Below are 12,866 nucleotides of genomic sequence, written 5' to 3'. Positions count from 1 at the left end.
ATTCACCGCGTCAACGATTCCGGGAAATTTTCTTCCGATAAAATGTCTCCTGTAGTCCCTGAGGTGACACGAGTTCTAGGCAGTTTCCATCGCCGTATGCCGATAGTGAATAGCGAATCGGCAGATTATAATGCGAGTGCCACCATAGAAGCATCACCGATATATCGGCCATATCCAGTGTGAGAATCATGAATTTTCAGTTCCACCCAACCAAAGAGTATTCCTGTCACGCGTTTATGCACGATTATGAATGATAATTCTTTAAACCGGGGCTATAAACTATTAATTACAACTGGTCCCGGCGGCGTGCAACGATCATCGGCAGCAATGCCGTTGGCGATCGGTTTTAGAGTCATCCGGAGAGCCGGATTAACTAGATGGCTTTCAGGTGGTTATCGCAGCTGAGATTGCTTCGGCCGAGAAAAAAAATGTTATTAAATTCTTCGGATAGCCTTGGGACGAAGAGGAAAGTCACCTGATTTCACCACATATTTTCCTTATCACCTGACGGAAAGTTTAAACAAATTGATCGTTCATCTTTCATTTGTAAAAAAATATTTAGGCCCATTAGGTACTCATTCATTTACTTCTTGATTTATTGGGCTATCGTATAATGAGAATATGGGAGGGGGGAGGCAAATGGCCCTTACAAAATCTTGTTGTTACTGAGTTAATAAATTAATAAATTGATTTTAACAATGATCAAAAATATGATGACTGTGAATAAATAAAATTTATTCAAAAATACTGACGAAGAATTTTTATTGTGAACCTGATGACTCGACACCTTCAAAAAAAATTTCCAAAAATGAATCCCAGCTTTGTCCTAAGTCACTTCATCTCATGATGACCATTTCTGTGTAATTATCCCAGTAAATTATCATTACTCACCACTGATGTGTACGTGAACCATCTAAAAAATTTGTGAAAAGCTCAATTGGTGTTGGCGTTCAATTCTGCTCAGTGTCATTGACCTTCTTCACTTTCATTCATACTTCCACCACTCAGCAGTGCGCAAAAAAACAGCATAAAAAACATTTCATCAAGTCGACTGGTACCCGAGGTCTCGGACTTTACCGAACCTTGGACATTTTCTCATGCCCCTCGAATTAACCGATGGAGTAAAGTACTAGCCACACAGAGAGTTTTCTATTCTCGTTATCCAATTCACCTCTGGAAAATTGATACTCTTCGAAATAGTGAAATACGAGCTGGTGAGATTTGATTTATCGACGCCTGGTTTATTTCAACCTCATGATCGTCCGGGCTTGGGATTATGAACGCTTCGGAATCTTCGGCAATCGATCAATAATGAATCTGATGCATTATCGATATCCGGTTTATCTTTTTCTTTAAAAAAAAAAGCGATTCTATTTTTTTGTCACCGTCCTTTCCGATACATCTTCATTATCACTCTTTAAATTTAATCCGACGTCCCTAAGGTTCAGGGATAAATTCAAGGGACTGAATTCGTGTGGAAAAAATATATTCCCAAGATTCCCTGAATTCAGGTCCGCGGAGGAATTTCCCCAGATAATAACTCAGCCTCGAACCTTAATTGAAACCTCGATAAGAATTTCTAACCACGATATTAAACATCAGGACGGATCCGGAATTTGAATCGCGCCATGAATTTACTTCCGGATAGAAATTCCATCTCGCCATTAAAATGGACCTAATTACCTCATATAATCTTTTCTGATAAAAAATCTTCCAATTCATTAAACTCTGATAATTCTCTCACATTAAAAAATAATATTCTTATAATCACCGTGTTTCAGTTCCCCATTGATTTCCATGTGCTGTAATTACACCGAATTCCGGTTCTAACGAACGCACGTGGGTACAAACCAGTGAGTGAGTTGAAGTCGAGTGATAAAGATAAATGCCAGCTAAACTACTATTTTAGGATGATATTATACGAGAAAAATATACACCCTGAACGGAAGGAGAAGGACTTAAAAAATAAACTAAGCGAACTCCACAAAGATTTCTTCATTACTCAGACTGTAATTATAGTTCTCAACAGTGGAATAAATTTTCATTTCCTTTGTTATTAATCCCCTCTCCCCCCCACCTCCCCCAGTGGACTCACGCGAATCAAGTTATTCATATGCCCTCAAATTATTCATGACTTTGCATGAAATACTCTAATAATGAAAAATTTATCAGCAGCGAAAAGGTTACAACACAGGAATTTATTTTTGTAATTTGCATGACATCAGGTTCTCTACAATATTCATATTCATTTGAACGTACATCATCATGGGATTTTTCCCGTTTGCTGCTGTGAACTCGAGTGTATAAACATCTGATTATGGTCGTCTACAAGGATGTGACAATGAAGCTATACCTACTTCCGTGTTTGTGTCAACGAGCTTTCACTATTGCCTTCTTCAATTATTCAAAATCTTCAGTTTCACTCACGGGGCGAGATTTAATGAAAGTTTCGCATTATCAACGGCTTCAACATCAGTACGAAAAGAAGAATGGAACAACCTAAAAAAATCATTTCAATCGGTTCTCGTTTTCATGTTCAATCTCCTCAACAATTAGTAGCCACAATCCGACATAAAATACCATAATTTCAAAGTCACGATAATCTTAATCTTCTAAACCGAACAAATGCCTCCAAAAATACTTCAAGATTGTCTTCATCTAATGATGAATATTTATGCTGCTCTACGATGAATATTTATAACGTCGATACGTGATGTGTTGATGATCCTGGTTTCACTAATCCTCAACGTTTAGGAGCTCCATATTCCCTGTCCATCGTCAAGAGGCCACTCACAGCCACCAAAATGACTGATGACATTAATTGCCAGATGCTTTTCAGCTCAACAGCCTTTCACCTACACCAACTAGGGCCACTGCCTCTCCGGAATGTTGTACATCATCACTTAATATGATTGAAACAGCACTTCATCCATCACTTCCCCAAATAATCGTTCCTCCTCGTTCGATTTCCTCCACCAAAATCTTGTCATCGTCATCCATTTGGTACATTAATCATCTGTATTCATCAATTTCCGATAACAGCCTTCCTACACGATATTCCTCCACAACTTCGACTAGGAAGCCACATCGATATGTGGGAGAAAGTGTTCAACCAAAAGGGGATAAACTTGTTGGTACCAATGGTACCAATCGGTAAATCAATAAACCAACATCGTCAGAATTTTAAGGCCACCTCGAGGAAGGTCAGATGTGAGTAGACCTTCGTGTAAGTTATGGTGCCGCGAAAGGTACAGGTGGCAACCGAGAGAACACCGAAGATTGTGTCACCCACCATGAAGGGACCACCGCTGTCCCCCTAATGTGGAAAAATAAAATAGCTGGAGTTCATAACAGGAAGAGGAATGATGAAAGATAAAGACTTACATAGCACATGTTGGTGGGAACGTCATACCCACTCCCGCAAAATTGATCGTTGGTGTGCCAGCTAAATTTTGCTTGACAGTGACTCAAGGGCCACACGTAGACAACAGCTTTACGAAGATAGTCTGATTTTTCGCCTTTTTTGTTCAAACTCCCCCAGCCACCGGTCAAGCCGACAGTACGAGGGGTTAAATTGCGGGCCGGAAGCTTTGCTATAGCGATGTTTGGGGCGGTTACGTCTATGGAAGAAACAAGCTGGAATATTGAAGTTAGTGGAGTCGGTCTTGTACAGGAAGTAAACGAATTTTGTCAAATAATGGTGAGGCAGAGTACACAATGTACACGTCACTGTCAAGTATTTTATGTTAAGGTATGACGGAATAATGGTACGTGGAGAGAGAAAAAATATTTCATTCCAGAATTGGTATGTTTGATGGGGGAAAATATTTTTTTGGACGATACTAGGGATTTTCATTCCTGTTGACAGTTTTTGTACGCGTGAATATTTGGTTTGACAAGTTAACAGACCTTCAGCACGCCGATGTCATTCTTCAGATGATGGAAATTAGGAATCGGGGGGTGGTAGTTTGGATGGCGCATTTTTCCACGTACGTCAATTCGGATGCCCTGGTAATCGACCAAATTCGTGACACCAGCTAGAATAGAATATTCGTAGGGTTTGCCCTCGTAAATACAGTGGGCAGCAGTGAGGACGTGCTTTGGGCTGATGAGCGTTCCCCCGCAGGTTTGTTCGGATTGTCTGAAGATTGCAACTAGGGACGGGAAGTCATTCGTTGATGCCTCGGAGCCACCCAAAATGCGATTCTCCAGTTGAAATCGCAGTGAACGTACGCCTGAAGGAGTTAGGATTACAATTACTTTAATTTTCGATTTTACTCAGTCAAAGGGTGAGTCCCTCGAGGAAACAGAATTTTCATTTTGTCGAGAAGAATTTTGGAAATAGGTTTGATATTATTTCTGAGATTAAAATGAGTATTCGTGATGATGATCAATAATTATCATAATTTTCTTCTCCTACCTGGAGTAATCGCTGATAATATCACCAGGAGAATATACACCAACATATTGACCACTCAAAACAATACTTCAGATATGATTGTCGACTAAAAGCGACTGTAAACGATTTGGCAACTTATTTGTGCGCCTCGACGTCCGACGTAATCGGAGAACCGACAGGTACTGATCCTCAGTGACTAATGATCTTTCTTCATTTCTGGAGAACCGTTAACACGTCGATAGATAGGATAGAGTTCCATAATTTATTTCTAGATAGTTAAAATCTATAATAACCGAACAACAATTGATGATGCTCATCGACATATCGAAGGCCACCTTTTGTATCGAGTTGTACAGAATTTACCTCTTTCAATATTGTTCGGGATTCCCGACACGTATGAGCTGTTTCCCCATTGTCATTTAAACCGTATTTTGGAATGACTGGGTTGTCAACAAAGAATAAAAAATAAGAGTAATAGTTCCACACCTTCAAGGCCATGGCAACGAGTTCATTTAATTTTTATTGTTCCTCCCCATCAAATCAGCATATTAAATTGCACTCATAGTCGAGTTGATGAAATCAAGATGACTGTAAACTCTCGTATATATCTCAGGCCATCCTTGACCGCAGGGTCCAGCGCTAGATATACCTCGAATAATTTCGTTATTGTATTCTCGAGGATCACCGCCACCCCCCTGGCACAATTAATAACTGACAATAAAATCAATAAAAAGGAGAAGCATTTTACTAAATCATCGCAAAAGCTCATCAGAAAAATTTTTATCCCCTCGCCGACGCAAAAGTGACACTTAAAAGTTCACTTTCCGGAGAAATTGCGAAAAAAATTCCCGGAAATTTATTCATTTTGGTCAAGTGAACTCACTTGACATGTGCTAATCATCCAGCCTGTGTACCCGTAATATTTTCAAAATTGAAAAATAGCAATACCAACCTTGTGCTGTAGCAGGAAAACCAAAAGTACCGATATCAGCATCGATAACGGTGAAGATTTCTTACAATATCCTGACGCACTATTCAATCAGATACGTCATTCGTATTGATATTGCGATTTCCATCGATGTTTCCACCTAATCTTCATGTGATTCATCATTACGCAATGGGTGCTGGTCCCGCCAAAGTGATCGTGCAATATAAATCATCAGTTCTCAATGACGCAATAACCTATTTATCAACCAAAATCAATACATAAAGAAAAGAGTAAAAATCGAAGATAATACTTTATCATATATCGCACGTGTCGCGCACATTGAATCACCAATGAGTTACTTGTTTTACGAATATTGGAAGCTCTCATTTATCCCTCATATTGACGCTTCCACAGATATTGATCGCAAGTGGTGCTTTCACCTTGACGTTGAGTAATAGCACACGCTAAAAGTGCTTGAACGTCCAAATGATGGATCTTCGGGGGCTCTTCAGCAAGACGAATATCAAACCAGAAGCTTGAAAGGCCTAACAAAACGTAAAGCGTAACTGATCATACTGAACGTAAACGATTGACAGCCAACAGTCTTATTAGCATTGACTTCAGGCAAATGACTATATTAATTAACTCATAATCAGGAGGATAAGGCACTTGTTAATTTCAGGATCAATATTGTTAGCTGGTTCGTCTGACTTGGTTGATCCAGGGGACGTATCTGTAAACACGTGTGTAGACATCTGGGTATCCTTTTGCACAAGGTATGACGAAGGAAGCAACTCCGATGACTGCGTTGTTATAGGTCAATGGACCACCGCTGTCACCCTAGATATCGAGAATGAAAATGTAAGTATTGAAATTCAAGTTATCATCGAAGCAGTTAGTCAATAGTTAGATGGCTCTACCTGGTTTTCATCTAGTTATATACTTACAACACAGATACCAGTTCCTCTACTACCAACAGCACAAATCTGTCCCGACTGAATACCAGATCCTAAGACTCTCCGGCACTGCTGGAGGCTGATCACCTCCATCGCAAGTTTTTGGAGATATCGCACCGACTGGCTCTTATCCCCGAGGTAGATGTCTGCTCCCCAGCCACTAGTCATGACACGAGCACCACCGGGTGTGTCCCGGGTTGGTAACCTGATTGGTTTTTGGTTAGCGTTGAAGATAATCCGCTTCGTCAGCTGGAAAAACTCGGAAAATTAACACGACTAATTGACAAACACAACGAATAATTTGCAATCACATCACTTACCTTCAGGACCGCGATGTCGTTCCTCCAGGTGTCCTTCGGTGCATACTTTGGGTGGGGAATGGCTCGGGAAACAGTGAAAACGTTGTTAGCATTGCGGTTGTGATAATCAAGGACACCCGTGACAACTTCTATTCCTCGGATTACTGTGCCATCATCAGCGAGAACACAATGTGCTGCAGTCAAAACGTGCGTAGCATCGATGATACTCCCTCCGCAGAAATGTTGTCCTCCTAATTGAAGGGACACCTGATGCGGGAACTCAGCCACGAAGGCATCATGTCCATCAACAATTTTGCTCGCAGGTTTTGCAAATCCAACTGATGATGTAACGAGATATTTATTTGAATAAAGAGAGGGATGAATGGCAAAAGTGTCAAAATGACGTGGGTATTCGCGAGAGACTTGCAATTACTGTACATAAAATTGCTACGATTGATCTTTGTCAGTGTCCTAGTAGCAGGACAAACCTCTTGCTGGATACTCTCAGGATGGCACCTGGTGTCATTGACCGAAAGATCTAAACGATTGTTGTGCAAGCTTACCGGAAAGACACGTAGCCAATGACAGCGTTACCAACTGAATTCTCCTGAATTCCATCATCATCTCCAATACGACTGACAGTCTTCAGGATCAATGATAATGATGCCTCCATCTTGCATCCTTATTTTATATACACCTCTTTACACTTTTTTCATTGTTCATGTCTCAATTGCTCATCAAGCTCATCATTTACCGTACATTCTATCAAATGACACTTCAGCCTGTAGGACATTGTCACTTCCGAGAAGATGACAATTGGTCATCTGGTGCACTGCGCAAGTGATCGCGAAACAGTTGTTTTGTTTATCTTTGGAATTTATCAATTGACACTTCGGAAATAATGGATGACAGGTGAGGGTGGGTGACAGATGGGCACATGTTGTATGTGCAAATAGGAAGTTCTCGCGCCTGTCATTAAAATACAATGAGTACTTAAAATTCCTAGATAAGTCAATTAATTTAGTGTCACTGTCACAAGGGCCACAAGGTTCTTGTCCTAAAGTGCTGCCAACACCCATCGACTGCGATTCAGATGTCTTAGCACATGCAAAAATTTATGAGATTACTGATTACGATGGCGAATTTAACATTCCACTGGATAGCAATGAATTAATCACCACTAACTATGAATAGTTAAGCATGGAGTATAGAAATCTCTTGTTTGTACAGATTCGTCGTGAATTATATAAATTAATTCATTATCGTCCGGAGAAATATCTTCGAAATGAGCTCATAATCTATGAGCTAACGAATTATCTACAGAAAAGGAAGTTTATTGACTTATTTACAAGCGCAATTCAATTGCCTGGTAAATTTACAAATATCATTCACAGGTGTTTTCCATTCAACAATAGTATTCGTATTAATTTCCAATGGCGACTATGTACGTTCATAGCTAACATAATTAATGACAGTGACTGTCAGTGGTATTTGACGGCCCATTGGATCCATTCTTTGAAGAGTAGGACATCGGTAAATACATCTGGAGCCCTTTCGACGCACCCGGCGCCCCAGGAAACAACCCCTATCAGCTCGTTCTTGTGAACTAAAGGACCACCGCTATCACCCTGAAATTAAACAGTCCATAATGAGCAATTAGCTCTGGGTAATCAGTATGATTGAAACACAGAGACCTGATTGTGGGGTCTTCTCGGATTCGTGGAAGATTTTCCTTTGGAACATTAAAATAAATGGAACTCACAAAACAGACTGCTGACCCCGGGGGACCTAATGCGCAGATATGTCCATCATCGATTTGCTGAGGATGAGCTTTTTTGCAGTCCTCCAGGCTGACAATTTTCATGGTCAATTTTTGTAACCAGCTTGGACCACTGTAGTTCTCAACATCGTGATGCGTTGCTCCCCACCCACTGGCGATGACGGGTGTGCCAACAGGTGGATTACGACTTGGTAACCTAATCGGGCGTCGATAAGGGTTGAAACGAATGGGTCTCGCCAACTATAATAACATAGAACATTTTTTTTATCTTGACATCATTGGTCCACTGGTCCTCAATGATCTTTACAAACTGAGACAGTGACTATCCCATTTATTGAACACGATCAATGGACATTTATGTTCCTTTAACCTTGAGAACAGCAATGTCACCAAAATGGGCGACATTCCGAGATAGTTTGGGATTCCAATCCTGATGAATAATAATTTCGGAGACATCGTAAAGATCGTCATCCTTGGGATCACGGGAATCAACGACACCTGCGAGAACCTGGAGTTCCTCAGCTCGAGTCACTGTGTGAGTATTAGATAAGCAGTGCGCAGCAGTGATGATGTGAGTGGCGTCGAGGATGCTTCCACCACACCAATGTTGGTCGTCCTTTCGCAGCTGCACTTGGTACGGGCACTCTCCAAGCGAGCTATCTTGTCCTTTGATGATTCTGGATGGAGGTTTCCCATGTCCACCTGGGTACAATCAGTCTTTAGGTCAACCTAGATCTTTTAAAGACGACTAGGGTCCAAGGAAGTGGTGCTGCAGCTTACCCAAAATGCTGACAGCCAAGTACAACATCATCGATTGTATTTTTCTGGTTTCCATTCTCGATCCTGATAGTGATATTTTGAAATAGTTTTTGCAATCACTGATTATTCGATTCTACATTTATATGTATCGATTATAAAGTCAAAGATGAATGATATTTTATGGACGAGAGATCTTCTCGTCTTCCGCAGTCTCAAACTCTGGTCCTGATTTATAAACTAAATTATATCCGTCGGTCCTTGAACTTAATTTACCGAGATTAATGAGAGAAAACAGGAGCATTACAGTTGTGCAAATAAAATGTCATTTTCCTCACCATTGAATGGATCTGCTCAATGCACAGAAGATCACATGATAATCAGTCATCATAAATTATCATCCAACATTGCCTTGTTTGTCAGAGATCAGATAACCACCGTAATGATAAATAATTAATTTATTCGTTTGATGAAAAAACATTGGGAGGTAATATTCTTATCATCGTAAATTCAAAGCCCAGTGAATCCAGTTGAGATAATCGTAGACACTTGTGAAAACCTGGGGTCGTCCATCGCCGCATCGGGTCAGCCAGGAGACAATACCAACGACTTGATTGTCATGAACCAAAGGGCCACCACTATCTCCCTATCATCGAAAATTCCTTACTGAATGCTCCTGATCAATGAAAACAAAAAAGATAAGCTCACGTTACAGATACCATGACCAGGGGGTGTTATAGCACAAAGTTGTCCGACGTTGACTTGATAGGGGAGAATGATCTCGCACGCAGGAAGACTGATGGTCTCCATCCCTAGCTTTTGGAGCCATTTCGGGCTTTTTGCGCCTTCCTTACCGTAGTGCGATGTCCCCCAACCACTGACCATGACCCGGGTACGAGGGGGTGTCGGGTTGCTCGGTAGATTGATGGGCCAGCGAAGATTACGGTCTAGAGGTATTGATTCTTTCAACTGCGAGGGTCAATCAAATTCATTTTAGGATGTGACAACAATCGAAGGGGGACCGAACAATTGATGGCATCAGAATGTGGGGAAAAGGGACTTTTATCGAAGGATATGAGCAAAGTCACTTTAGCTCACAATATGATATCAAGAATATAAATGTTGAAACAGTAGCTTCACTTTCATGACAGCAATATCAGCGAACCAAGCGACATTATTATGCACGTGGGGTGTGTAATAGTCGTTAGCGATGACCCTGGAAACCGCGAAGATATTTTCTGGTCGTAGGTCCTCAGAGTAGATCGTCCCGGTGACAACTCGGAGAGCGGAAGGGTCGTCCACGACTTTCTCATCGGAAACGAAACAGTGGGCTGCTGTCAAAATGTGAGTAGCATCCAAAATACTACCCCCACACCAATGACGATTGAACTTTCGGATTGAAACTTGATATGGGAATTCACCGGGTTTAGCATTCTGACCTCCGACGATCTTCATTGGACTTCTTACCTTTCCAACTGGTAATGATTGTTGGTTGTCAATATCATTATTGATCATATTGATCAATGAAGAAAAATAATGTTGAAGAATTTTTTGTATCTTACGTGAGATCGAGATAGCCAGTGTCAAGAACTGAATTCCTATAAGCTCTTTCATGATTCTAATGCATGGGGAAACATGTTATGGACAAATTACCCTGACCGCAGTGTCAAGGGAGTTCAGATGATGCTTCCAGGTGGAATGTACCGTAAAAATCGTAGTTCAATCTACTTGACACGATCTCACAAGTATTTTCCTCAGAAAAGTATATAAACTCGGTGACGAATGATGTGAAGTCATCGCATTATGACCGAAATAACTGCGAATCTGGTGATGATTTTGTTAAAAAGTAAAAACAAGTTGAAGAGAATTCAACGGAATTTTTATAGTTAAAGGGAATTGGAATTTGAATTGGAGGAACAGAAAATTTAAAAAGATTACAGTCGACGTATTCACAATATTTATTTTCTGTCTCAACAGAAGGAACAGAAATGAAAGTACAAAAAATAATACCTGAGTAAACGATAAATAATAATTAACTACAAAAATTTATAAAGCTTATCTACAAAGAAGTCATTAGAATGCAGAACAAGGGGTCATTAATAACTGGCCAAGACATTATTAATCCATGGGAGATATGTGAAAACGCGAGTGAAAAAATCAGCGTTTGGGGAGGCACATCCACCCTTCACGTACGAACTGATGCCGATAATTTGATTTTTGTGAATGAGGGGGCCCCCACTGTCGCCCTGAAATCATAGAGCAAAAAATTAGTAATAATTCCATCGATGAATGGTATTTTCAAATGACAATTAGCCCCAGATAAATAATAAAGGGAAAGGGGTACGTACGAAACATATTCCTGTTTCTGCTGGGCGGACAGCACATATTTGACCGGGATAAATTCGTCCGTCATTAAGGTTTTTGCATTCGTCCAAGTTGAGAGCGATCATTGGAAGTTGTTGCAAAAATCGTGGACAGGGACCGGGTAAACCCGCTGAATTCGTCCAGGTCGCTCCCCAACCACTGGCTGTAACTCTTGTGCCAGATGGGGTGTCCCTGGTCGGTAAACCAATTGGCCTTTGGAGGGAGTTGAAAGGGATGGGGCGATTTAACTGTAAAATTCAACAAATCCTGAGAACCACTTCGCTCCAGAATTTTGAAAATTATTTTTTAAAAGCCCTTTAGACGGCCTCAACTTATATTTTTGAAAATCGCGGATATATTTTGTACATATTCTCGCTAAATTCGAACTTCCATCGCATTCCTCATCTTCTGGAAGTGTCTAACGAACCGCAATAAAAATACAATTTGCATATTCACCTTCAAAATGGCGATATCATTGTTGAGGGCTCTTGAGTTATAAGATTCATGTGGAATAATCGCGGCAACAGAGAATGTGTTGGAGGGCCTGCGGGCCAGGTGATCTACAACACCAGTGACCACTTTAATGTCATCAGGTCGAAGAACCTGACTAAGGTCGTCGACAACACAATGCGCGGCCGTCAGTATGTGAGTGGCGTCGATGATGCTCCCTCCACAGAAGTGGGATTTTCTCTGTTGGAGTGAGACCTGGTGCGGGAAGAGTCCGGGCCAGGCATTCTGACCGTTGATAATTTTTTCATTAAGCTGACCATAAGCCACTGAAAAATTATCAAGTGCAATCGCGAATTCGAATTGTTGTACACAGAGAGGAGAAATTCTGAACTTAATCAACTTCAACTAAACTTTTTTCCAGATCAATTCAACTACTGAATCAACTCCAGCACTTAATCACACTAATAATAATAATATTTCCGTTATTACATTATTTACATAATTAGATCAGTAATGATATTTTTTATCAACAATGGGAACAGATGAATAAAATGGGATAAATAGTTGACATGATGGTCTTTAAAAATATTTTCATTACCAGCAATGCAAACTGCCAGCCCCAACACCAACTGAATCCCCTTGCGCCCCATAATTTTTTTTAATTAATTCACTACCGCCGTTGTAGTTTGTCGGAAAAAACTACCGACTCGTGTTTTCATTCCCTGTTATATACATTTGAAAGTCGGCAATATCCGGCTTTCTTCGGGATGACAAATAGCCCGCTAATCTTTGCATAAAATATCTTTCGTTGGTTTTATTTTTCATTATTCGCGGGAAAACTACTCAGCAGATTCCAATGGAAGTTTTCAGTGTTTATCAGCAGATTCGAGACAATTCCACGATATCTAATAAATTCCCGGAAACTTTCCGGTTT

General features: G+C 40.6%; 3 protein-coding genes across 3 annotated transcripts; all 3 read right to left on the bottom strand.

The window, feature by feature from the left end:
* Positions 1-2,183: 2,183 nt before the first annotated feature.
* LOC135165520 (trypsin-like) lies at positions 2,184-5,471 on the bottom strand. The gene is made up of 4 exons (XM_064126896.1): positions 4,421-5,471; positions 3,910-4,235; positions 3,385-3,636; positions 2,184-3,316 (listed from the first exon to the last, which is right to left on the bottom strand). Exons 1-4 carry the CDS (start codon positions 4,464-4,466, stop codon positions 3,176-3,178), a joined length of 765 nt encoding a protein of 254 aa, XP_063982966.1. The 5' UTR covers positions 4,467-5,471; the 3' UTR covers positions 2,184-3,175.
* Positions 5,472-5,932: 461 nt separating this feature from the next.
* LOC135165636 (uncharacterized) lies at positions 5,933-12,674 on the bottom strand. Its single transcript, XM_064127112.1, has 21 exons — positions 12,531-12,674; positions 11,939-12,258; positions 11,467-11,730; positions 11,218-11,364; positions 11,057-11,128; positions 10,847-10,942; positions 9,426-9,468; positions 9,308-9,358; positions 9,143-9,205; positions 8,733-9,064; positions 8,345-8,602; positions 8,146-8,210; positions 7,932-7,948; positions 7,811-7,860; positions 7,761-7,766; positions 7,337-7,679; positions 7,146-7,263; positions 7,016-7,098; positions 6,604-6,920; positions 6,275-6,532; positions 5,933-6,167 (listed from the first exon to the last, which is right to left on the bottom strand). The coding sequence occupies exons 1-21, from the start codon at positions 12,580-12,582 to the stop codon at positions 6,021-6,023; spliced, it is 3,102 nt and encodes a 1,033-aa protein (XP_063983182.1). The 5' UTR covers positions 12,583-12,674; the 3' UTR covers positions 5,933-6,020.
* Positions 9,415-10,910, bottom strand: LOC135165519 (chymotrypsin-2-like). Its single transcript, XM_064126895.1, has 4 exons — positions 10,681-10,910; positions 10,259-10,593; positions 9,827-10,087; positions 9,415-9,764 (listed from the first exon to the last, which is right to left on the bottom strand). Exons 1-4 carry the CDS (start codon positions 10,730-10,732, stop codon positions 9,618-9,620), a joined length of 795 nt encoding a protein of 264 aa, XP_063982965.1. The 5' UTR covers positions 10,733-10,910; the 3' UTR covers positions 9,415-9,617.
* Positions 12,675-12,866: the final 192 nt, after the last annotated feature.

The sequence above is a fragment of the Diachasmimorpha longicaudata genome, chromosome 8 (genome assembly GCF_034640455.1).
Source record: "Diachasmimorpha longicaudata isolate KC_UGA_2023 chromosome 8, iyDiaLong2, whole genome shotgun sequence".
Lineage (NCBI taxonomy): Eukaryota > Metazoa > Arthropoda > Insecta > Hymenoptera > Braconidae > Diachasmimorpha > Diachasmimorpha longicaudata.
This window is presented reverse-complemented; position numbering and strand designations above follow the sequence as displayed.